The 23,255-nt window shown below is 45.4% G+C and overlaps 1 protein-coding gene across 2 annotated transcripts in view; it reads left to right on the top strand.

Annotated features, from left to right (window-relative positions):
* LOC311150713 (tensin-3-like) overlaps positions 1-10,258 on the top strand; it is a 68,641-nt gene extending 58,383 nt beyond the window's left edge. For both annotated transcript variants that reach the window (XM_084188230.1, XM_084188231.1), the window contains 6 exons: positions 7,287-7,382; positions 7,621-7,698; positions 8,114-8,194; positions 8,461-8,644; positions 8,861-8,929; positions 9,063-10,258. In XM_084188230.1, the coding sequence (XP_084044356.1) occupies positions 7,287-7,382; positions 7,621-7,698; positions 8,114-8,194; positions 8,461-8,644; positions 8,861-8,929; positions 9,063-9,237 (683 nt within the window). In that variant the 3' untranslated portion in view covers positions 9,238-10,258. The remainder of the gene's footprint in view (positions 1-7,286; positions 7,383-7,620; positions 7,699-8,113; positions 8,195-8,460; positions 8,645-8,860; positions 8,930-9,062) is intronic.
* The last annotated feature ends 12,997 nt before the right edge of the window (positions 10,259-23,255 follow it).

Below are 23,255 nucleotides of genomic sequence, written 5' to 3'. Positions count from 1 at the left end.
TCATCGATGCACTTATTGATGAAGCCAGTGACTGATGTGGTGTACTCCTCAATGCTGTCTGAAGAATCCCGGAACATGTTCCAGTCTGTGCTAGCAAAACAGTCCTGTAGCTTAGCATCTGCGTCATCTGACCACTTTTTTATTAACCGAGTCACTGGTGCTTCCTGCTTTAGTTTTTGCTTATAAGCAGGAATCAGGAGGATAGAGTTATGGTCAGATTTGCCAAATGGAGGGCGAGGGAGAGCTTTGTATGCGTCTCTGTGTGTGGAGTAAAGGTGGTCTAGAGTTTTTTTTCCTCTGGTTGCACATTTAACATGCTGGTAGAAATTAGGTGGAACGGATTTAAGTTTCCCTGCATTAAAGTCCCCGGCCACTAGGAGCGCTGCATCTGGATGAGCGTTTTCCTGTTGATTTATGGCCTTGTACAACTCATTCAGTGCAATCTTAATGCCAGCATTGGTTTGTGGTGGTAAATAGACAGCTATGAAAAATATAGATGAAAACTCTCTTGGTAAATAGTGTGGTCTACAGCTTATCATAAGATACTCTACCTCAGGCGAGCAAAACCTCGAGACTTCCATTTACTTTTGATACTTAAGTATATTTAAAACCAAATACTTTTAGACTTTTACTCAAGTAGTATTTTACTGGGTGACTTTCACTTTTTCTTTAGTCATTTTCTATTAAGCTATCTTTACTTTTACTCAAGTATGACCATTTAGTACTTTTTCCACCACTGGTGAATACAAGGAAGCTTCTACAGAATAAAGATATTCCAAAACATGCATCCTGTTTGCAACACGGCACTAAAGTAATACTGCAAAAGAAATGTGGCAAAGCAATAAACTTTTTGTCCTGAATACAAAGTGTTATGTTTGGGGCAAATCCAATACAACACATTACTGAGTACCACTCTCCATATTTTCAAGCATAGTGGTGGCTGCATCATGTTAGGGGTATTCTTGTTATCATTAAGGACTGGGGAGTTTTTCAGGATAAAGAAGAAACGGAATGGAGCTAAGCACAGGCCAAATCTTTGAGGAAAACCTGGTTCAGTCTGCTTTCCAGCAGATACTGGGAGATGAATTCACCTTTCAGCAGGACAATAACCTTAAACCCAAGACCAAATCTGCTTACCAATAAGACAGAAAATGTTCCTGAATGGCCGAGTTACAGTTTTGACTTAAATCTACTTGAAAATCTATGGCAAGACTTGAAAATGGTTATCTAGCAATGATCAACAACCAATTTGTCAGAGCTTGAAGAATTTTGAAAAGAATAATGGGCAAATGTTGCACAATTAAGTTGTGGAAAGCGCTTAGAGACTTAATCCATTTTGAATTCAGGCTGTAACACAACAAAATGTGGAATAAGTCAAGGGGTATGAATACTTTCTGAAGGCACTAATTCATTGCAATTCAATGAATTAGTATCTGTACCAAAATAAAGGCTATTCACTTACAAATAGTGCAAAAGGTATGCTATCTACCATGTAAAAACATCAAATTGTATGTTTGTCCAACACATCTCAACAGATTACCCACTATAGTAGTGTAAACATAAATGTTACCCAATAATACACAATCGACCACAATGACCCCCATTAGCCGTGTTACACTTACAGTAAAATACATGAACATCTAAGCATAAATTATCAGTAAGTGTAAAAACAAAAAAGCAATACGTACCATAAAACTTTTTAATAAATTGAACATTAATCTTGACATGTAATACCCCTGTTTGTTAGGTTTAGGTACTCTTGCTTGTATATTTCTGTTTTTGTATTTGTTTTATTGTTCATAATAATAATACAAATACAAATTAAAAATAAAGCAAGGGCTACACTAGTGCTTAGCATAAGGCTAGGTTAGCTAGTGACCTTTCTAATTAAATGACAAAAACAAATGACAAAAACATCGAACTACAAGGATTCAATAATGCAACATATAAGTATATAAATCGGAGCCTTCATTTAATCAAATAAAGTCATCCGGAGCTTAAAAATGTATATTTATAATATTGAAAAGTCTGCGATGTCGTTTTGTTAGGTTCACCTCCATTTTAAATCCTTTCCACCTAGCGTGGTATCATTATTTATAATGGGGAGACATAGCATTTTCTAGCTTCAACGAAAACAAACCTGTTTAACAGGAGAATTATGAGACGAGAAAGTTGTCTGGTTTCAGGAAAAGTTCTCTCAATAGAATGAGGAAGTGAGGTCATGATCACCAGTGAAAGGCCACCAACCAACAGATCTGCTGGCTCCACCTAGTGGTGCCAATACCTTTCAGTGCATATTAATGCATAAACCTGGAGGACTACAATAATGAAATCAAAGTTATGGATTTTTTTTGTGTGTATTTTACCTCTTTTTTCTCCCCATTTGCGATCTTGTCTCATCGCTGCAACTCTCTAACGGGCTCGGGAGAGGCGAAGGTCGAGTCATGCGTCCTCCAAAACATTACCCGCCAAACCACGCTTCTTAACACCCGCCCGCTTAACCAATGTGTAGGAGGAAATACTGTTCAACTGACGACCAAAGTCAGCCTGCAGGCACCCAACCCGCCACAAGGAGTTACTAGAGCATGATGAGCCAAGTAAAGCCCCCCCGGCCAAACCCTCCCCTAACCCGGACGACGCTGGGCCAATTGTGTGGCGCCCTATGGGTCTCTCGGTCATGGCCGGTTGTTACACAGACTGGGATCAAACCCGGGTCTGTAGTGACGCCTCAAGCACTGTGATCTAGTGCCCTAGACCGCTACACCACTCAGGAGGCCCCCAGTTTTGTGTTTTTAATAAACACAAAACTGTGACCATACATTTTGGGGGTGCGGGGGTGTGTGCTAAGCCAATAAACGAGAGGTTGAAATCCCAAGTGAGGTTACTTGCAAACTTGTCTGCATTATCACGCCCTTCATTATCATATTTCCCAGCATGCTCTATTGCAGTTTGATTTTTAGAATTGCTTCTTTCAATATCTGTATTTTGCATATACATTGATTGATTAATTAATCTGTTAATTTGTCTTATGCTACACAAAGATAAATAACATACACTTTCTAAACCAATCCAATCTTTTAGTTGGACTTGTTGTACCCGTTACTGAAATGGTTGTTCCAGTTTAGATGTATTTGCTTATCTTTCCAACCCTGGCATTCTTTCTGAATGCAGATTGTGGGATTCCACTCTGGCTAAATTCCAATAGAAATTACTTTGATGCTGGTTTTGCTTGAGCTTATGTTGGTCACAAGTGTCAAAAACACAGTGAAGGCTGTTCACCAGCAAAAACACAACAAAGGCTGGTCACCAGCAAAAACACAGCGAAGGCTGGTTGCCAACTAAAACACAACGATAGCTTGTCTACCAACATAACTAGCTAGACCATGCTGGTCAGACCAGCTTGACTATCTATACCATGCTGGTCTGCCAGCATAACCAGCTTGTCACGATCGTCATAAACAGTGGACCAAGGCGCAGCGTGATAAGCGTACATTATTTTATTAAGTACACACACCCGAACAAAAACAACAACACGATACGTGAAGTCCTAGGTCATACAACACAAACCTTAATGGAACAAGATCCCACAATAAACTAGTGCCAACCAGCTGCCTAAGTATGGTTCCCAATCAGAGACAACAAGAATCAGCTGCCTCTGATTGGGAACCACCCTGGCCAACATAGAAAACACGAACTAGAAAGAAACACATAGAAAACACAACATAGACACTACACACCCTGGCTCAACATTAACGAGTCCCCAGAGCCAGGGCGTGACAGTACCCCCCCCAAAGGCGCGGACTGCGACCGCGCCAACCAAACTCAAGAGGGTAGGGGCCGGGTGGGCATTCCGCCTCGGAGGCGGATCCGGCTCCGGGCGTGACCACCACTCTCTCGCTACCCCCCTGTAGCGCCCCTGGTCTGGTCCCGCTGGCTGGAGCTGGACTGGACACCGGTGGAGCGGATTGCTCAGGCTCCGGTGTGGAACAGGCACGGGCTGTGCCGGACTGACGATGCGCACCACTGGCTTGGTGCGGGGACAGGAACGGGCCGGACCGGGCTGACGACGCGCACGACTGGCTTGGTGCGGGGAGCAGGAACGGGCCGGACCAGGCTGACAACACGCACCACTGGCTTGGTGCGGGGAGCAGGAACAGGTCGGACCGGGCTGGCGACGCGCACCACTGGCTTGGTGCGGGGAGCAGGAACAGGCCGGACCGGGCTGGCGACGGGCACCACTGGCTTGGTGCGGGGAGCAGGAACAGGCCGGACCGGGCTGGCGACGCGCATCACTGGCTTGGTGCGGGGAGCAGGAACAGGCCGGACCGGGCTGGCGACGCGCACCACTGGTTTGGTGCGGGGAGCAGGAACGTGTTGGGCCGTACTGGGAACACGCACCACTAACTTAGTGCGGGGAGCAGGAACGGGCCGGGCCGGACTGGGAACACGCACCACTGGCTTAGTGCGAGGAGCAGGAACGGGTCGGGCCGTACTGGGAACACGCACCACTAACTTAGTGCGGGGAGCAAAAACGGGCCGGGCCGGACTGGGAACACGCACCACTGGCTTAGTGCGAGGAGCAGGAACGGGTCGGGCCGTACTGGGAACACGCACCACTAACTTAGTGCGGGGAGCAGGAACGGCCCGGGCCGGACTGGGAACACGCACCACTGGCTTAGTGCGAGGAGCAGGAACGGGTCGGGCCGTACTGGGAACACGCACCACTAACTTAGTGCGGGGAGCAGGAACGGGTTGGGCCGTACTTGGAACATGCGCCACTAACTTAGTGCGGGGAGCAGGAACGGGCCGGACCGTACTGGGAACACACACCACTGGCCTTGTGCGGGAAGCAGGAATGGGTCGGGCCGTACTGGGAACACGCACCACTGGCTTAGTGCGGGGAGCAGGAACGGGTCGGGCCGTACTGGGAACACGCACCACTAACTTAGTGCGGGGAGCAGGAACGGGTTGGGCCATACTGGGAACACGCACCACTAACTTAGTGCGGGGAGCAGGAACGGGCCGGACCGTACTGGGAACACACACCACTGGCCTTGTGCGGGAAGCAGGAATGGGTCGGGCCGTACTGGGAACACGCACTACTGGCTTAGTGCGGGGATCAGGAACGGGCCGGACCGGACTGGTGACACACACCACTTGCTTGGTGCGAGGAGCGGGACTGGGTTTCCTCATAAACCTCCGCTCCCTCTGCTGCCTACTCAGTTCCTCTCGCCGTGCCTCTACACTCTCCTTCTCCCTTATCGCCTCCAGTAGCTCCTCCCTCTGACCAATTAACTCCTGCTCCCTCATGACCAATAGCCCCCGTAACCTGGTGGCCTCCTCTCCTAATCCGCCGATACGTCCTGTAGTTGCCTCCAGCATCCCTGTCGTCCATGCCGTGTGCCCCCCCCAAATAATTTATTGGGGTTGCCTCTCGCCTGTCCGACGACGGCACTGTTGGCTCCGTACCTCCTCTCTCGCCAGGGCCTTAACTTTTGCCCATGGCCCTCTGCCCGCGAACATGTCCTCCCAAGACCACCATTCGCCCACCTGGGACATCGCCAACTTCTCCAGTTCCTTACCCGGCGTTTGCTCCTGAACACGCTGCTTGGTCCTTCTTTGGTGGGATCTTCTGTCACGATCGTCATAAACAGCGGACCAAGGCGCAGCGTGATAAGCGTACATTATTTTATTAAGTACACACACCCGAACAAAAACAACAACACGATACGTGAAGTCCTAGGTCATACAACACAAACCTTAACGGAACAAGATCCCACAATAAACTAGTGCCAACCGGCTGCCTAAGTATGGTTCCCAATCAGAGACAACGAGAATCAGCTGCCTCTGATTGGGAACCACCCTGGCCAACATAGAAAACACGAACTAGAAAGAAACACATAGAAAACACAACATAGACACTACACACCCTGGCTCAACATTAAAGAGTCCCCAGAGCCAGGGCGTGACACAGCTAGCCCATGCTGGTCGGCCAGCAGAACCAGTTAGACTATGCTGGTCAGACCAGCTTGACCAGCATAGACCAGCATGGACCAGCTTGGAATTGATGTTGGTCTATGCTGTTTTTTTAGCAGGGACAGTACAGTAGATGTTTAATAAAGCACATTGAAATAAGGACACAATTCAATTCAGAAATAGCCTGTCATGCAATATTTTGCTTTGCTCATGGAATGCAGCTCTTCCTGGAATTATGTGGGGTTTTTTTTTAAGGCCGATGTTATCTGGCTATATTTCAATTTAAACGAACGTGAAGAACTTCTAAAGAAAAGACAAATCATTGTGATAATCTCAAGTCATATTCAGACATATTTCTAGGAATAGGCCTACAGAACACTAAGCTTGATATCTCTGACCCTAACTAGGGCTGTGACGGTCATGGAATTTTGGATGACAGTTATTGGTCATATTGGTCAGCCAAATGACCGTGGTCACTGTTATAATTGTTTGAATAGAAGAATAAATTAAATAAATAAATATTGTACTTTTTTTTAAAGACCCACATTTTCTCCTCTCCTCCTGCTGCTGCAGGGAGGGGGGTGTTGCCTAGGCAACCAAATACTTGTTTGCTACAACACCTTCCTTGTTTCAGCAAGGAGCAACAAAGTTTCATCACGTTGTAAAAAGCCCATGTTACCGCTGAAAGGGACTCAACCTCACGAATGCCCGGCCGTCCCGTCTTCAGTCAGCTGTTCGTTCCACACAGATGTACATGTAGAATCGGGTGAAAATGTCAGACGTCTACAGCGGGTGGTCCCTAAAACACAGCGCGCTGAACAACACTGGTGCCCCTATGCCCAGCCCAGAGCACAACCCACTGAGCCCTGACCCCTCTCTCCTTTTGTTCTGTTGTCGCTCGCCCCCTCGGCTCGCAGCAGGCTGGCACCTATGGAAACATCATGACGCAGTCCCTCTCCACACCTTCAGCCTTACTTTGTGACTCCTTAAGAGATTGAAACCCAAGCCGGCTCCAGATGAAGGCTTTTCTCAGGTCCCTTTGTACTGGAGGACACTCCTCATGCCCCTCGGACACGCTGTTGTTAAATCATAATACCACTTATCTCAGTGGTGATTGGATAAGATTTATGTAACTCTTAGAATTCAGGAATAGGAGTTAACAAGGGTAATAGAACTTAGACACTGGTAACACAAACCCTAACCCTTATTACAGCCAACAGGTATAGTGCATTATTACGGGTTATAAGCATGTTATGAGCATTTATTAAATGATTGTGTATCATAACGTTCTCTCTCTCTCTCTCTGATAGGAGGAGATCTGTCCAATGAGCTGGTCCGTCACTTCCTGATTGAGTGTACACAGAAAGGAGTTCGGTTGAAGGGCTGTCCCAATGAGCCCTACTTTGGTGAGTGTCTCTTCTCTAGCACACTTTTCATACTTGGTTGAGGACAGTGGAAAAACAGTGGGGACCTCTGCTGGTTACTCCGTTTAACCAGCTAAATAAATTGAAATGTTCCGGAATGCCCTCTACTGGATAATCAACACAACTGCGCTTCAGACCTTCAGACCTTGTGTTGAAAGCTCATCACCACTGTAAATTGCTATAATGTTTATAGTATGTTTTCTATTGTTTTTGTTTACAGGAAGTTTAACAGCGTTGGTGTGCCAGCACTCGATCACTCCCCTGGCCCTGCCTTGCAAACTCATCATACCTGACAGAGGTGAGAAACTACTTATTAGTATCGTCAACAGAACTGCCTTTACATTCACACAGTAGACAGGGTTTTATTTGAGAAAACATATTGTGTCCTGTGGAAAAGCTAGTTAAATGAACACTACTCTCTCTTCACTCTGTGTAACTAAATGTGGCAGGGCTGGAAATTGCAGTGCAATTTAGAATGACATATATATGATGCGATTTATAAGCCTGTGCATGCAACTCTTGTCAACTTAGATGAATTGCCTCCATGTGGTAGCCATAAACATATGTCATCAGTGGCAGGGCCAATAGAGAGAGGAGGAGAGAGGGAGATCAGATTTGTTTTAATTCCTCCTTTATTTATCTCTCCTTTATCCCTATTTTATCCCTTTCTTCATTACATCGTATAGAAAACCTTTTTTTCCCTTTGTCCATAGATCCTCTTGAAGACATGTTGGAGAATACTACTACACAATCTATCACCAACTCTGCTGCTGAGCTGCTCAAACAAGGAGCAGGTAGGGCTTAAATCCCTTTACTAACCACAAATCATCATTAAGCACATGTTTATACAGGTGTATGACTATTAGATTAATCAATGGCGAGTATATTAAAGGCTCATAATTAAGTATTGGGCAACATCAACAACCTTGTGTAGATAACATGTATTTGGTCTTGCAGTGTGTAATGTGTGGTTTCTGTGTGTGTTCAGTGTGTAGTGTAGTGTGTGTTCAGTGTGTAGTGTGTGTTTGCATCAGTGTGTAACGTGTGTCTTTCTCTGCAGCGTGTAATGTGTGGTTCCTGGGCTCGGTGGAGTTGGAGTCTCTGACGGGGTACCAGGCTGTGCAGAAGGCCACCAGTGTAACGCTGGGCTCAGACCCTCTGGGCTCAGACCCTCTGCCCACCTCCACCGTGGTCCACTTCAAAGTCTCCTCACAGGGTATCACCCTCACCGACAACCAGAGGAAGTGAGTCATGGAGAATACACAGACAGACAGACAGACAGACTAACAAACAGAGACAGACAGACACACACACACACACACACACACACACACACACACACACACACGTACACACACACACGTTATATGTATGGTCACATTAGGAATGCATATAAAGCTAATATAAAATTATACATATATAGTAATATATACTATAATATATACTTCTCTTCTTTCCAGGTTATTCTTCAGAAGGCATTATGCAGTGAACACTGTCATCTTCTGTGCATTGGACCCTCAAGATCGGAAGTGAGTAAAGATGCCAGAATGAACATCATTTGAAATAAAGTTTGGTGGTGCTAATATCATCACCTTATATTGTTTGTATTATGCCTTGCTGACAGTATGTTCTTCCTGTGCTCTTTCCCCCGACCATTCTTAGGTGGAAAAAACATGGCTGCACTTCAGCAAAGATCTTTGGCTTCGTGGCGAGGAAGACGGGCAGTGGGCAGGACAACGTGTGCCACCTGTTTGCCGAGCACGACCCCGAGCAACCCGCCAGTGCCATTGTCAACTTTGTCTCCAAGGTGATGATTGGCTCCCAGAAGACCAAGTAGACCTGCCACGCTGCTAGCTGATTGGCTAATGGGGCTGTTTCTAAAACTGGAAACTGTATTGTACAACCCTCAACCTGAGCGTTATGAACCAGGACTTAATACATTGGACTGGAAGGCAGTGGAAAAGAGTTCCACCCACAGAACTAGAATGAGTTCTGTGAAATTCTATTTCTATGGTTCCACCACCTAAGAATGGGATACAATGAACAGTGGATAACTGGACATTGGATAGATTTCTCTTGATAACGAGCATGCAAAGACTTACAAGTTACAACTCCACCACCTATCCAAGTCAACTCCTGGTCACAGCACAGAGGGAACTGTGGACCATTAGCAGGACAGGAGACTCAATCAAATATTTCTTGAGTCAAATGAAAACTCAAAACTTCCTTTGACTTAATTTTCTAACAGCCTCTCCTTATGATGAGCATTAGGGGTGTGTACGGAGGGAAACATAGAATACAACAGGTATATTATAACATGTGTATTTCATGTTCATTTATTGTTATAGAACTAATACAGGTGTTTGTATTTCTGTCTTGAAGGGGTTTACAGTTTTATGTATCCCAGCTCTTTACAAGTTAGTTACGTATTCCTATTCTCAACATGCTCTGTATGGTGTGATACTATACTATTGGGGACCCTAGAAGCCTGGCATGTAAGGATTTGTCATGTCTAATATTTAACCAAAAAGAAAGAAACAATATAAATAAAGCATTACTCAAGCTATTAAAAAGGGTAATGCAAAATACATTAAATCATAACTTTTCCTTACTTCATGAAAATGCATCACATACTATTTTAAAAGTAATATCTATTGACTTTATGGTCGAACTTTTTAAAAAAAACATCCCTTTACCCCAAACTGATGTTTACCATCCCAATCATGTCCCTTGAACTTTGATGTTGCTAACTCTGGAAATGTATGTGAGTTTAACTACTATCAAAACTAAAATACATCAAAATGCTATGATCTGGAAGGGGAGTGTTGGAATTAATTAAACTACAGACAAAAAGTTCATTACTTCAAACTCATTTATTAATTCATTCATTAAAACTTTGTCTGGAAGAATGTTTAAACATTGATACATTGCTGTTGTCTCAAATAACTGTTTTAAATTGTATTTTTGGTGGTATATTATTGCCTCTAACTATATATTGGAATGTCTCAGTGTTAATATATATATATATATATATATATATATATATATATATATATATATATATATATATTTACTGTATAGACATATATAGTGAGGTCGGGCACTGATGTTGGGCGATTAGGCCTGGCTGCCAGTTCTATATATAAATATATTAGATAATAATATTGTATTATATATTTCATTTGGAATTCAGAAAAATATTGTGTTGGAACAGTAGATGATTATTGAGCTAGATGGAAAAGTGCAAAGTGTAAACATTGCCCACCCGAGCTCAGTCAAGCGCAACTTTTGAATCAAATTCTTGTCTAAATTGACTTTCATGATCACTTATATCTTTATGTCAAATAATCTGCACAGGGACCACCTACTACAATACGGCTTTGTTTATATATTATACAGTCATTGTTTATGTAAATGTATTAAATTTTTTCTCATGATGTGCTAGTTATACATTATATATACAAAAGTATGTGGACACGCCTTCAAATTAGTGGATTCGGCTATTTCAGGCACACCCGTTGCTGATAGGTGTATAAAATCGAGTACACAGCCATGCAATCTCCATAGACAAACATTGGCAGTAGAATGGCCTTACTGAAGAGCTCAATGACTTTCAACGTGGCAACGTCATAGGACACCACCTTTCCAAAAAGTCAGTTCGTCAAATTTCTGCCCTGCTAGACCTGCCCCAGTCAACTGTAAATGCTGTTATAGTGAAGTGGAAATGTCTAGGAGCAACAACGGCTCAGCTGCGAAGTGGTAAGCCACACAAACTCACAGAATGGGACCGCCGAGTGCTGAGGCACGTAGCGCGTAAAATGTGTCTGTCCTCAGTTGCAACACTCACTACAGAGTTCCAAACTTCCTCTGGCAGCAACGTCAGCACAAGAACTGTTAGTCGGGAGCTTCATGAAATGGGTTTCCATGGCCGAGCAGCCGCACACAAGCCTAAGATCACCATGCGCAATGCCAAGCGTCGGCAGGAGTGGTGTAAAGCTCACCACCATTGGACTCTGGAGCAGTGGAAATGCGTTCTCTGGAGTGATGAATCACGCTTCACCATCTGGCAGTCCGATGGACAAATCTGGGTTTGGCGGATGCCAGGAGAATGCTACCTGCCCGAATGCATAGTGCCAACTGTAAAGTTTGGTGGAGGAGGAATAATAGTCTGGGGCTGTTTTTCATGGTTCGGGCTAGGCCTCTTAGTTCCAGTGAAGGGAAATCTTAACGCTACAGCATACAATGACATTCTAGACGATTCTGTGCTTCCAAAGTTGTGGCAACAGTTTGGGGAAGGCCCTTTCCTGTTTCAGCATGACAATGTCCCCGTGCACAAAGCGAGGTCCTTACAGAAATCGTTTGTCCAGATTGGTGTGGAAGAACTGCGAGCCAGGCCTAATAGCCCAACATCAGTGCCCGACCTCACTAATGCTCTTGTGGCTGAATGGAAGCAAATCCCCGCAGCAATGTTCCAACATCTAGTGGAAATCCTTGCCAGAAGAGAGGAGGCTGTTATAGAAGCAAAAGGGGGAACAACTCCATATTAATGCCCATGATTTTGGAATGAGATGTTCGACGAACAGGTGTCCACATACTTTTGGTTATGTAGTGTATCATCTACAGTCTGTCCCTCATAATACCTCATAATACCTTTACTATCTCACATTTTGAATAATAATAAAGTGTCATATTGATCCTGCAGCAAGTGACATGAACAGTTAATTTGTATATCAGAAATGGCATTTTCAATGTTAGACGTAAATAAACAAAAGGGAAAAGTAATGTCATTGGTCCATTCAAAAGGGAAAAGTAATGTCATTGGTCCGCTGCGCTCCCGAATGGCGCAGTGGTCTAAGGCACTGCATCTCAGTGCTTGAGGTGTCACTACGGACCCCCTGGTTCGATTCCAGGCTGTTTCACAACCGGCTGTGATGGGGAGTCCCATAGGGCGACGCACAATTAGCCCAGCGTCGTCCGGGTTTGGCTGGTGTAGGCCGTCATTGTTCTTAACTGACTTGCCTGGTAAAATAAAATAAAAATTCTTCTCAAAAAGTAGAGAGAGAGCGAGAGCTGAATGTTTCAATTCAGGTACCACAGAATGATAGAGAGATTTGTTGAGTTTGGATGATTTTGTATATCTGTTGTTCTACCAGGAAACCAGAAGAGGGTGCTAGTAACACACCCATCTGTAAGAGTCTATGCTGGGGGGTTCTACTAAACTAACATATGGAATTGTTTTAAGATGGTCATACCATGGACCATTTGCTATTTGATTTTGAATTTTAGGACCCCTTTAGGTATAAAAAAATATATATAAAAAAAATATTTGATGAAACATTGAATTTGGCCTTACTGCTATTAGTCCATAGAAACAAATGCATTGAATAACAGATTCCTACATAGTCATAAAAAAATCTAAAGGAAGTCTGTCTTCAAGTGTTTGTCCTATATCTGAGAGATATAAGAAAGATCAGAAAACTATTTATATATATATATATTTACACATATTTAACCCCTTTTTTTAGGCACTAATCTACTTCCATATATACTTCCATTATTTTTTTACTGGTACGAGTCTTGTGAGGCATGTGTGTATCCATAGAGGGGTCATATTAGTGTGTAGCCCAAACTGTTTGAACGCTACAGACAGAAGTTGGCAAATCAGCGGTACCAAGTTCAGATGAGTCCCGTGACGCTTGTGGAGGTTGTAGAACAAAACGGAGAACACCATTGTGTTCGTGAGAGTTTCCTCTTTCCATAGAGTGGTCATATTTGTTTGGACGCTACAAATGTTTTCGTGAGAAGACCGATTTTCTGGATGTCTCATGGTCTGACAAACATCACTGTAGCTCGGCCACCTTCCACCACAGATGCTGAAGGCCGCCATCTCTAGCTTAAACAGACAGATATTGATGGGGATTTTTTTATTATGCTGATTAGATTTCCACGGGGGCGCGGACATCGCATCTAGGGGGTCAACTAACCTGCACATGAAACCCTTGGGAGAAAGGGTAAGAGAGATTGGATCACAAAATAGAATGCACACATACACACTTGCACAAAAGCAATATTAAAGAATGATTGATTAGAAGATGATCGGTCCTATATTGTCATATGACTGTGTCGGTCCTGGATTGACTTGTGTACTGGATCGATCCTGGATTGTCTTGTGCACTCACTGCACTGTGTTGGTCCTGGATTGTCCTGTGCACTGTGTCGATCCTGGATCGTCTTGTGCACTGTGTCAATCCTGGATCGTCATGTGCGCTGTGTCAGTCCTGGATAGTCTTGTGCACTGTGTCGGTCCTGGATCATTATGACTATCGCTACAAATCGTGCAAATGTTGATGATGTCACAAGGCAGTTTATTGTCTGATTGGATGATGTACCCTAAAGACAATACAAGAATGTGTCATGTTACACTTGGAGAAATCAGGACGTGTTCCTCTGCTCTCTCTGGTCGGTGCAGGTCTGGACAGGTCTGTCTTTGACTGGCCCGGTGGTGAGACTGAGGTACAAATTGCAGGGTGAGGAGAGTGGAGGAGAGGGAGAAGGTGAGAAGGGAGAGAAACCCCCTCCCCCTACTGTCCTTGGACAAGTGGTGAGTGAAGAATTCCCAGGGAGGGGAGGAAGGAAGTGTAGCTGCCTTATTTAGTCTGAGTGGGCCACAGAGAAAAAGGAATTTGGGTAATCCAAAGTCCGGAGAAGCAGGCAATACTAAAAGAACAGAAGGGAATTCTCTGGGGAGGGTAGATGTTTTACGAGAACAGATTGTGAGATTGCAATATTTCAGACAAGTAATAATAGCATCCTCATTTTCATTTAACAGAGAGAGAGAGAGAGAGAGAGAGAGAGAGAGAGAGAGCGAGAGAGAGCGATAGAGAATAATTCCCACTCATCGTATGTATTGAGCATATTGTCCATAGGTTTCCATCACAGGGATCAATGCGCGTACCATTCATTAGATCCATCCAGTAGTCTCTTGTACAGAATAACATGCACCATAATTACATGTACTTCTAAAAAGTAATTTTTCAGAATACACTGGACAGAGAGAGAGAGAGAGAGAGCGAGAGAGAGACCTCTCGTCGAATGTCCATGCATATTGTTCATAATATATTGGGTTCAATCGATTCTAGGAAATACTATAATTTCTCAGAATACACTGGATACTGACCAGGAATTCCTCAACTACCACCACTATTCTGGAACCTCCTACTTTCTGACCCTAAACACAAACCCAATCCCCACTTATGAGTCTCAACCAGGGCAGGGCATAATCGCTGCCATTGTCTTGTGTGTTCTGACCTGCTCAAGCACCCGTTACAGACACTGATTAGGGCTGTCACACGTACAGTAAAAATAAATCCAGCTCTGCCAAACTATTTCACAAGTTTGCACAAGGCTGTTTCTGGGAGGAGCTCTTCAAGTCTGGATTGGTAAGTGGTGGCCCCAGTTCCACAGAACTCCTCCACCTCCCTGCTCCCCTTCTCCATTCACTTGTTTAATTAGGGAGGAGAGGAGGAGGGGATGAAGAGGGAGGGGAGGGGAGGTCCCCTTTCGGAGGAAGAACAAAGGTAGCGTTGCAGTAATAGAAAGTTCAATTTTGGTGATCGCTGCACAATGCCATGCACTGTTTGATTTTGGGCCGTCTTTGCAACCCAGTGCCATGTAAATACATTTTTAGGGTTACTGGAGGCCATTTACCTTACCCTGTAGGAGCTATAGTAGTAGAATTATACATTACCCTACAGCCTAGAGGTTACATAGATGTAGAGGGCAGTGTGCAGATTAAAGGCTTTAACTAATCATATGTAACCATTAACCGTGCAAGAATGTAGGCCTAGATTGCATTTTTACCATTACAGAGATGTAATGTAATATTACAGCCATGTCACGATCGTCGTAGGGAATAGACCAAGGCGCAGCGTGATGAACGAACATGTTTAAACTTTATTATCTTTAGTGATAATAGACAACAATAAACAAGAAACGACTCGTGAAGTCCACGGTAACAATGACCAACACGGAACAAGAACCCACAAACACAAAGGGAAAACAGACAGTTTAAATATGGCTCCCAATCAGAGACAACCAACGACAGCTGACACTCGTTGCCTCTGATTGGGAGTCACTCTAGCCAACATAGAAATAAACACAACTAGAACTACCAACATAGAAATCTAACACATAGAATTAACACACCCTGGCTCAACATATAGAGTCCCAGAGCCAGGGTGTGACAGTACCCCCCCCTAAAGGCGCGGACTGCGACCGCGCCTCAACTTGAACAAAACAGGGGAGGGCTGGGTGGGCATACCTCCTCGGCGGCGGTTCTGGCTCCGGCCTTGCCCACCACCCTCCAATAACCCCCCCATAGCGCCCCTGGTCCAGTCTGGCCCCGCTGGCTGGAGCTGAACTGGACTTAGCAGGAGCGGTTAGCTTCAGCTCCGTAGTGGAGCAGTAGACCGGTACCTTACCAGGCACCGGTGACCCAGGCACGGGTTGTGCTGGACTGACGACGCGCACCCCTGGCTTGGTGCGTGGAGGAGGAACGGGCCTTACCAGGCTGACGACGCACACCGTAGGCTTGGTGCGTGGTGCAGGGACAGGCCGGGCTGGGCTGGCGACGCACCCCGTAGGCTTGGTGCGTGGAGCAGGGACAGGCCGGGCTGGGCTGGCGACGCACCCCGTAGGCTTGGTGCGTGGAGCAGGGACAGGCCGGGCTGGGCTGGCGACGCACACCGTAGGCTTGGTGCGTGGAGCAGGGACAGGCCGGACCGGGCTGGCGACGCACACCGTAGGCTTGGTGCGTGGAGCAGGGACAGGCCGGACCGGGCTGGCGACGCACACCGTAGGCTTGGTGCGTGGAGCAGGGACAGGCCGAACCGGGCTGTGGAGACGGATAGGAGACCTGGAGTGAAGAGCGGCCACAACCCGTCCTGGCTGAATGCCTACCTTCACACACTCTGTGTGAGGCATCCGCACAGGACGTACAGGGCTGTGTACCCGTACTGGCATAACAGAACGTGACATTGGAGCAGGATATCCGGGACCGCGGAGAGGCATTGGAGACCACGAGCGTTGAGCCGGCACACTCCGTCCTGGCTGCATACCCACCTTCGCACGACACGTGCGGGGTGCTCGTACAGGACTATGCCGGACCACTCGTGGCACAATATGCCGCTCCGCATACCGCGGAACCTGCCCCGTCCCATGCTGCCATGCCTGAGTACGGGAAGTTGGTTCCGCTCTCCATCCAGGCTCCGCCAACCTGCCTTCTGGCCCCCCTAACCCGGTGGCCTCCTCTCCAAATCGCCCTGTGGCAGCCTCCTGCTGCCCAGCCGCCCATGCCGTGTGCCCCCCCCTAAAGACCAAGGCGCAGCGTGATGAACGAACATGTTTAAACTTTATTATCTTTAGTGATAATAGACAACAATAAATAAGAAACAACTCGTGAAGTCCACGGTAACAATGACCAACACGGAACAAGAACCCACAAACACAAAGGGAAAACAGACAGTTTAAATATGGCTCCCAATCAGAGACAACCAACGACAGCTGACACTCGTTGCCTCTGATTGGGAGTCACTCTAGCCAACATAGAAATAAACACAACTAGAACTACCAACATAGAAATCTAACACATAGAATGAACACACCCTGGCTCAACATATAGAGTCCCAGAGCCAGGGTGTGACAAGCCATTACCCCATAATGTTTCATTAGTACTTTGCCAACAGAACAACAAGGCTCAACAGTTCCAACACATAGCAGGTTAGGAAGGAAGGACAGAAGGTACTGGGTTGGTATCTGATGGATTGCGGTCATTTAAAGCTTAGGCACTACAGTACTTCATGCCTGCTGCTGTGTTACACTTGACTGAGACAAAAGTGGAGGTGGTGACCCATTTAGACTGACTGTATGCATGGGGGAGTGTGTTACAGGCCAGACAACAAAGACTTCTAATCACTCCCAGTCTCTCGCTCTCGCTCTACCTCATACTCCACTTCGACAACACTCTTTTTGCGTCCCAAATGGCACCCTATTCTTTTCATAGGGCACCACTTTTGACAAGGCCCCATAGGGAATAGGGTGCACTTGGGATAGACCTGTATGGACTCGACTGACTGACCTCAGGGTCACAACTTGGCCAACATTAATAGACCTGCTCAGGCATGACTGGGCTTACATTAAGTGGACACCGCAGGAACAGCAGAGCAGTGCGTTGAAGGGTGTCAGAGCTAGTTTGTGTGTGTGTGTGTCTGTGTGTGTGTGTGTGTGTGTGTGTGTGTGTGTGTGTGTGTGTGTGTGTGTGTGTGTGTGTGTGTGTGTGTGTGTGTGTGTGTGTGTGTGTGTGTGTGTGTGTGTGTGTGTGTGTGTGTGTGTGTGTGCATACAGTGCATTCGGAAAGTATTCAGACCCCTTGACCTTTTCCACATTTTGTTACGTTACAGCCTTATTCTAAAATGGATTAAATAGTTATTTCCCCTCATCAATCTACACACAATACCCCATAATGACAAAGCAAAAACAGGTTTTTAGACATTTTTGCAGATTTATTAAAAATAAAAAAACAGAAATATCACATTTACATAAGTATTCAGACCATTTACTCATTACTTTGTTGAAGCACCTTTGGCAGCGATTACAGCCTCGAGTATTCTTGAGTATGACACTGCAAGCTTGGCACACCTGTATTTGGGGAGTTTCTCCCATTCTTCTCTGCAGATCCTCTCATGCTCTGTCAGGTTGGATGGGGAGTGTCGCTGCACAGCTATTTTCAGGTCTCTCCAGAGATGTTCGATCGGGTTCAAGTCCAGGCTCTAGCTGGGCTACTCAAGGACATTCAGAGACTTGTCCCAAATCCACTCCTGTGTTGTTTTGGCTGTGTGCTTAGGGACGTTGTCCTGTTGGAAGGTGAACCTTCGCTCCAGTCGGAGGTCCTGAGCGCTCTGGAGCAGGTTTTCATCAAGGATCTCTCTGTACTTTGCTTTCCCTCGATCCTGACTAGTCTCCCAGTCCCTGCTGCTGAAAAACATCCCCACCGTAGGGATGCTGCCAGGTTTCCTCCAGACGTGATGCTTGGCATTCAGGCCAAAGAGTTCAATCTTGGTTTCATCAGACCAGAGAATCTTGTTTCTCATGGTCTGAGAGTCCTTTAGGTGCCTTTTAGCAAACTCCAAGCGGGCTGTCATGTGCCTTTTACTGAGGAGTGGCTTCCGTCTGTCCACTCTACCATAAAGGCCTAATTGGTGGAGTGCTGCAGAGATGGTTGTCCTTCTGGACGGTTCTCCCTTCTCCTCAGAGGAACTCTAGAGCTCTGTCAGAGTGACCATCGTGTTCTAGGTCACCTCCCTGACCAAGGCCCTTCTCCCCCGATTGCTCAGTTTGGTCGGGCGGCCAGCTCTAGGAAGAGTCTTGGTGGTTCCAGACATTTTTTGGTACCCTTTCCCAGATCTGTGCCTCGACACAATCCTGTCTCGGAGCTCTACGGACAATTACTTTGACCTCATGGCTTGGTTTTTGCTCTGACATGCACTGTCAACTGTGGGACCTTATATAGACAGGTGTGTGCCTTTCCAAATCATGTCCAATCAATTGAATTTACCACAGGTGGACTCCAATCAAGTTGTAGAAACATCTCAAGGATGATCAATGGAAACAGGATGCACCTGAGCTAAATTTTTAATCTCATAGCAAAGGGTCTGAATACTTATGTACATAAGGTATTTCTGTTATTTATTTTTAATACATTTTCAAACCTTTCAAAAAAACTGTTTTCACTTTGTCATTATGGGGTGTTGTGTGTAGATTCATAAGGGGAAAAATATTTCATCCATATTAGAATAAGGCTGTAACGTAACAAAATGTGGAAAAAGTCAAGGGGTCTGAATACTTCCAGAATGCACTGTATGTGTGAGTGTGTAGGTGCATGTGAATGAGTGTTTGTGTGTGTACGTGTGTATGTGTGTGGTGATTCTATCTCACTCCCAAAGGATACGGCTCTCCACTAGTATCAGAGGTAGTGTGGTGGTTGTGCCATTTAACCTAGATGTGGACTCTCTTTTTGTCTCTTCTGCCTCCCTTTTCAAAGCTCCAAATTTTCAGCTCTGTCTCCTGACTAACTTACCTTTCCAGTAGTTTTAACAGTTTATGTCTTCACATAACATAACAAGTGAATTTCACAACTACTCCCCTGCCTGATTCTAATTCATGCCTAGACATGCTGTAAGCAAAGCCAGCCATAGGCGGCCTTTGATTTGTATGGAATAGTAGGTATTTTATCTGAACTGGGTCCCTATAGAAAAATACAGTAAGCTCAACCAATCAGCTGATTGCCAAATCTGTCAAAGAGGATTATAAGTCTATGAAACTCTCAGCACCCCACTGTGATGACTATAACTCTGGTTCTTTCCTTTCCACGTAGGCAACACATCACATCTCACAGCCACAGACCACCAACACGTCCAAAATAAATGAACCATTGAATGTCCTACGACTGCCAAGTGGAGTTATTCCATCCACCACCTATGATTTGCATGGGGCCTGACTTGTCATTGTCCACCAGCAGAGCACTGCATTTGTGTCTGTGTGAAAACTGTATGTGTGTATTGCAAGTCACCAACAGTCCAAAGGCTACGCACATGAAGCTATGCATTAATGTGCATGGGTATGAGTGTGTGAGTGTGTGTGTGTGTGTGTGTGTGTGTGTGAGGTGACTATTCCCGCAAAAATACATACGTGTGTACGTGTGTGTGCATACATGCATGCAAAGTACACATTAGTGTGCAAAACTACATATCTAGGCTACCATAAGTGTTCAGTGCATGTGTGTGCATGCATGGGTGCATGTACAGTACATATAAAGATGGGGGACAGCACATGTAGTCTGTCAACGGCTGCTGGTCGGCGCCACTCTCAGCCCACTTCCTTGCAGCTCTGCAAACTGTCAGGCGGGGTGCTAAGAGCTGCTCTCTCTACTCCCCGCACGCATGCAGGCACACACACGTGCACTCTCCCCAACACACACAAGCTCTCCACCATCTTCCCCCATCGCTCCGGACTAATTGAAGCCTTGGGTTGGGCTGTCTACTTGGGCTGGGGCCTGGGCTGGCCTCCTGGAGGGGACCACGACAACACCAGACTAACTACACCAGGACCAGGCAGGCAGGCAGGGTCCCTGCTCCTTGCACGACACAAATTGGCCGCTCCAAAAATAAGACGGGAGGGAAGGGAGGAAAGGAGAGGGAGGGAAGGAGAGGGAGGGGAGGAGAGGGAGGGGAGGAGAGGGAGGGAAGGAGAGGGAGGGGAGGAGAGGGAGGGAAGGAGAGGGAGTGCCTCCAGAAATAGACACAGAAGATGGCCTGGTGGCCTTAATGTATGTCATCTGTCTGTTTGTTTTGGACTGGGCTGATGATTGGATATTGTTGCAGCTGGATTGGATATTGAGACTAGTAGTACGTCTGAGATTGAAATTGAATGGAATGGTTGGCTGGATGAAGAATAAAATACTATCTGCAATGAAATACAGTAACATTATAACATCTCATAATGTATAGGACTCAAGGTATGCACCCACATCAACTTAGAGTAACAGTTTCTATCTTCTTCTGCAGTTTTGTACTGTACAGTTGTAAGAGAGTTATACATTTGGGTCAGTTAAGAGAGGGAATTTGAAAGGCACTCAGACAGAATCAATTATCCTTTGTGTGTGAGAAGGTCACAAGGCTGGGGAGGGAAAACATTTGACTATACCAGACATGTCATGCGATCTACAGTCTCCTTCCTGCAGGATAACCCCCACCACACACACACACACACTACTCTTTCCTAGGTAAAGTCAGGCATGTTCGGCTCAGTCGACCTCCAGCTGATTAAACTATGTGCGTTCCTCTCTGTGAGCTTTGGCGCGCCTTGCAGATTCTTGGGCTTCTTTCGCTGTCTCTGCAGTAACGCCATATGCACATCCACCACACTCGCTCCAAGCCTGCCCATACCGTATCTTCAGACAATCAGAGTCAGGCAGCATTCAGACTCATTGTTTGAATCAAGATTTGATCATGGAAATTGTATGTCAAATGATGTCAATGTTGTTGGTGATGATAATGATGGCTGGGGAGTCTCTTTCTCCTTCCCTCCCTCTGTAGCTCAGCTGGTAGAGCACGGCACTTGTAACGCCAAGGTAGTGGGTTCGATCCCCAGGACCACCCATACACAACAACAACAAAATGTATGCACGCATGACTGTAAGTCGCTTTGGATAAAAGCCTCTGCTAAATGGCATGTTATTATTATGATGATGATGACGGCACTGACTGATAGCAGTAGTCTTCAGTCAGCCTATAGCTGTCTCGACTACAGTAGTAGGCCTACATTCCTACTAAGATTTACAGCTGCTAGTAGTCTCCTCTCAGTAGGAAATAAATAGGGGCAATTCTGCTGTAAATGTGCTCTAAAAACCATGGGCGGAATCATACAAATCGTTTTAAAACGGTGGAAAATTGCCTTAGATTAGGAATTGATCGACTGTTGTTGTTGGCCGAGATTGCTTCTGACACCGGGGTATGTTAAACACATGTACAGTAATATCCTGTGTGTGAAAAAGCGCATTCTTCACACTCTGTCTTTATTGAGTGGCTATACTGCCGGACTACATTCCACCCGCAAGCCTCCAATGCGTTCTTCCCTTGCCCAACGAACGCTCTCCTCCTGCGCTATGCGGACTATGTGCAGGTGCTTGAGAGTCGAAAGACCCTTCCAAAAAAAAAAACTCTGACCAGGGAAAGGGGAGGAAAATCAGCACTCTTTCTTCAGCATATGAAACAAATATTTGGCATTCCACTGCGCGGTGCTCTGCTGTAGACTCAGACCTGACTGTAAACTGTCGGCGGGAGGCCACGTCTTGTTCGCAATTCATTTGACAGTTGAGACATTTTTAACGTAAAGCAATCGTACACCTTTCTCTTTTCTGCTTTTTATTCTTTTGGAGACATTTTGGACATTTAGAATATTGGTGAAATTCTTATCTGTTACCGATTAAAATATCGGATCTAAAGAATATATAGATGTATGCCTAATTACTGTATGCAGGAATCTATCTAGTTGATAGAGCATGGCGTTTGCAACGCCAGCGTTGTGGGTTCGATTCCCACGGGGGGCCAGTATAAAAAAATATGTGTTCACTAACTGTAAGTCGCGCTGGATAAGAGCGTCTGCTAAATGACTAAAATTTAAAATGTATCTCCCGCATCTACGCCAGGAATGTGTCCTTATTTTAAGGTATAGGTTACTTTGTAGGTTAAGGGCGAAATTGTGGTGTAGATATTTGGGGGGAGGAACAGTAGAGGGGGTCCGTTTTTTGGGGGACATTTTAAAGCTCATTTCCTGCAATTCTACACAGTTTGACATTACTTATTATGCCTCTCTTGAGGGGTAGGGTACTAGGGGGTAACTAGCCCCCCCTAAGAACAATGTCTAATTGCTGACACAAAAAAGCAAGGTATGTGGATAAATGTCATGCTTAAGCGAATAAACTATAAAGGGAAAGAAATGGCTACAGTTTACACTTTTTTAGTTATTTCATGAAAGGTTGTTTTTAGAAAAGGGACGTCTTTATAAAGTACATTAATCTACACACAATACCCCATAATGACAAAGGAAAAACTGGTTTTCAATTATTTTTTTACTAAAAACTACAACAAAAAAACGGAAATATAACATTTACATAAATATTATGACCCCTTACTCAATATTTTGTTGAAGCACCTTTGGCAGCGATTACAGCCTCGATTCTTATTGGGTATAACGCTACAAGCTTGGCACACCTGTATTTGGGGAGTTTCTCCCATTCTT

The sequence above is a fragment of the Coregonus lavaretus genome (assembly GCF_964263955.1).
Source record: "Coregonus lavaretus genome assembly, chromosome: 23".
Lineage (NCBI taxonomy): Eukaryota > Metazoa > Chordata > Actinopteri > Salmoniformes > Salmonidae > Coregonus > Coregonus lavaretus.
Note: the sequence above shows the minus strand (reverse complement) of the source record. Positions and strands in the feature narration are given on the sequence as shown.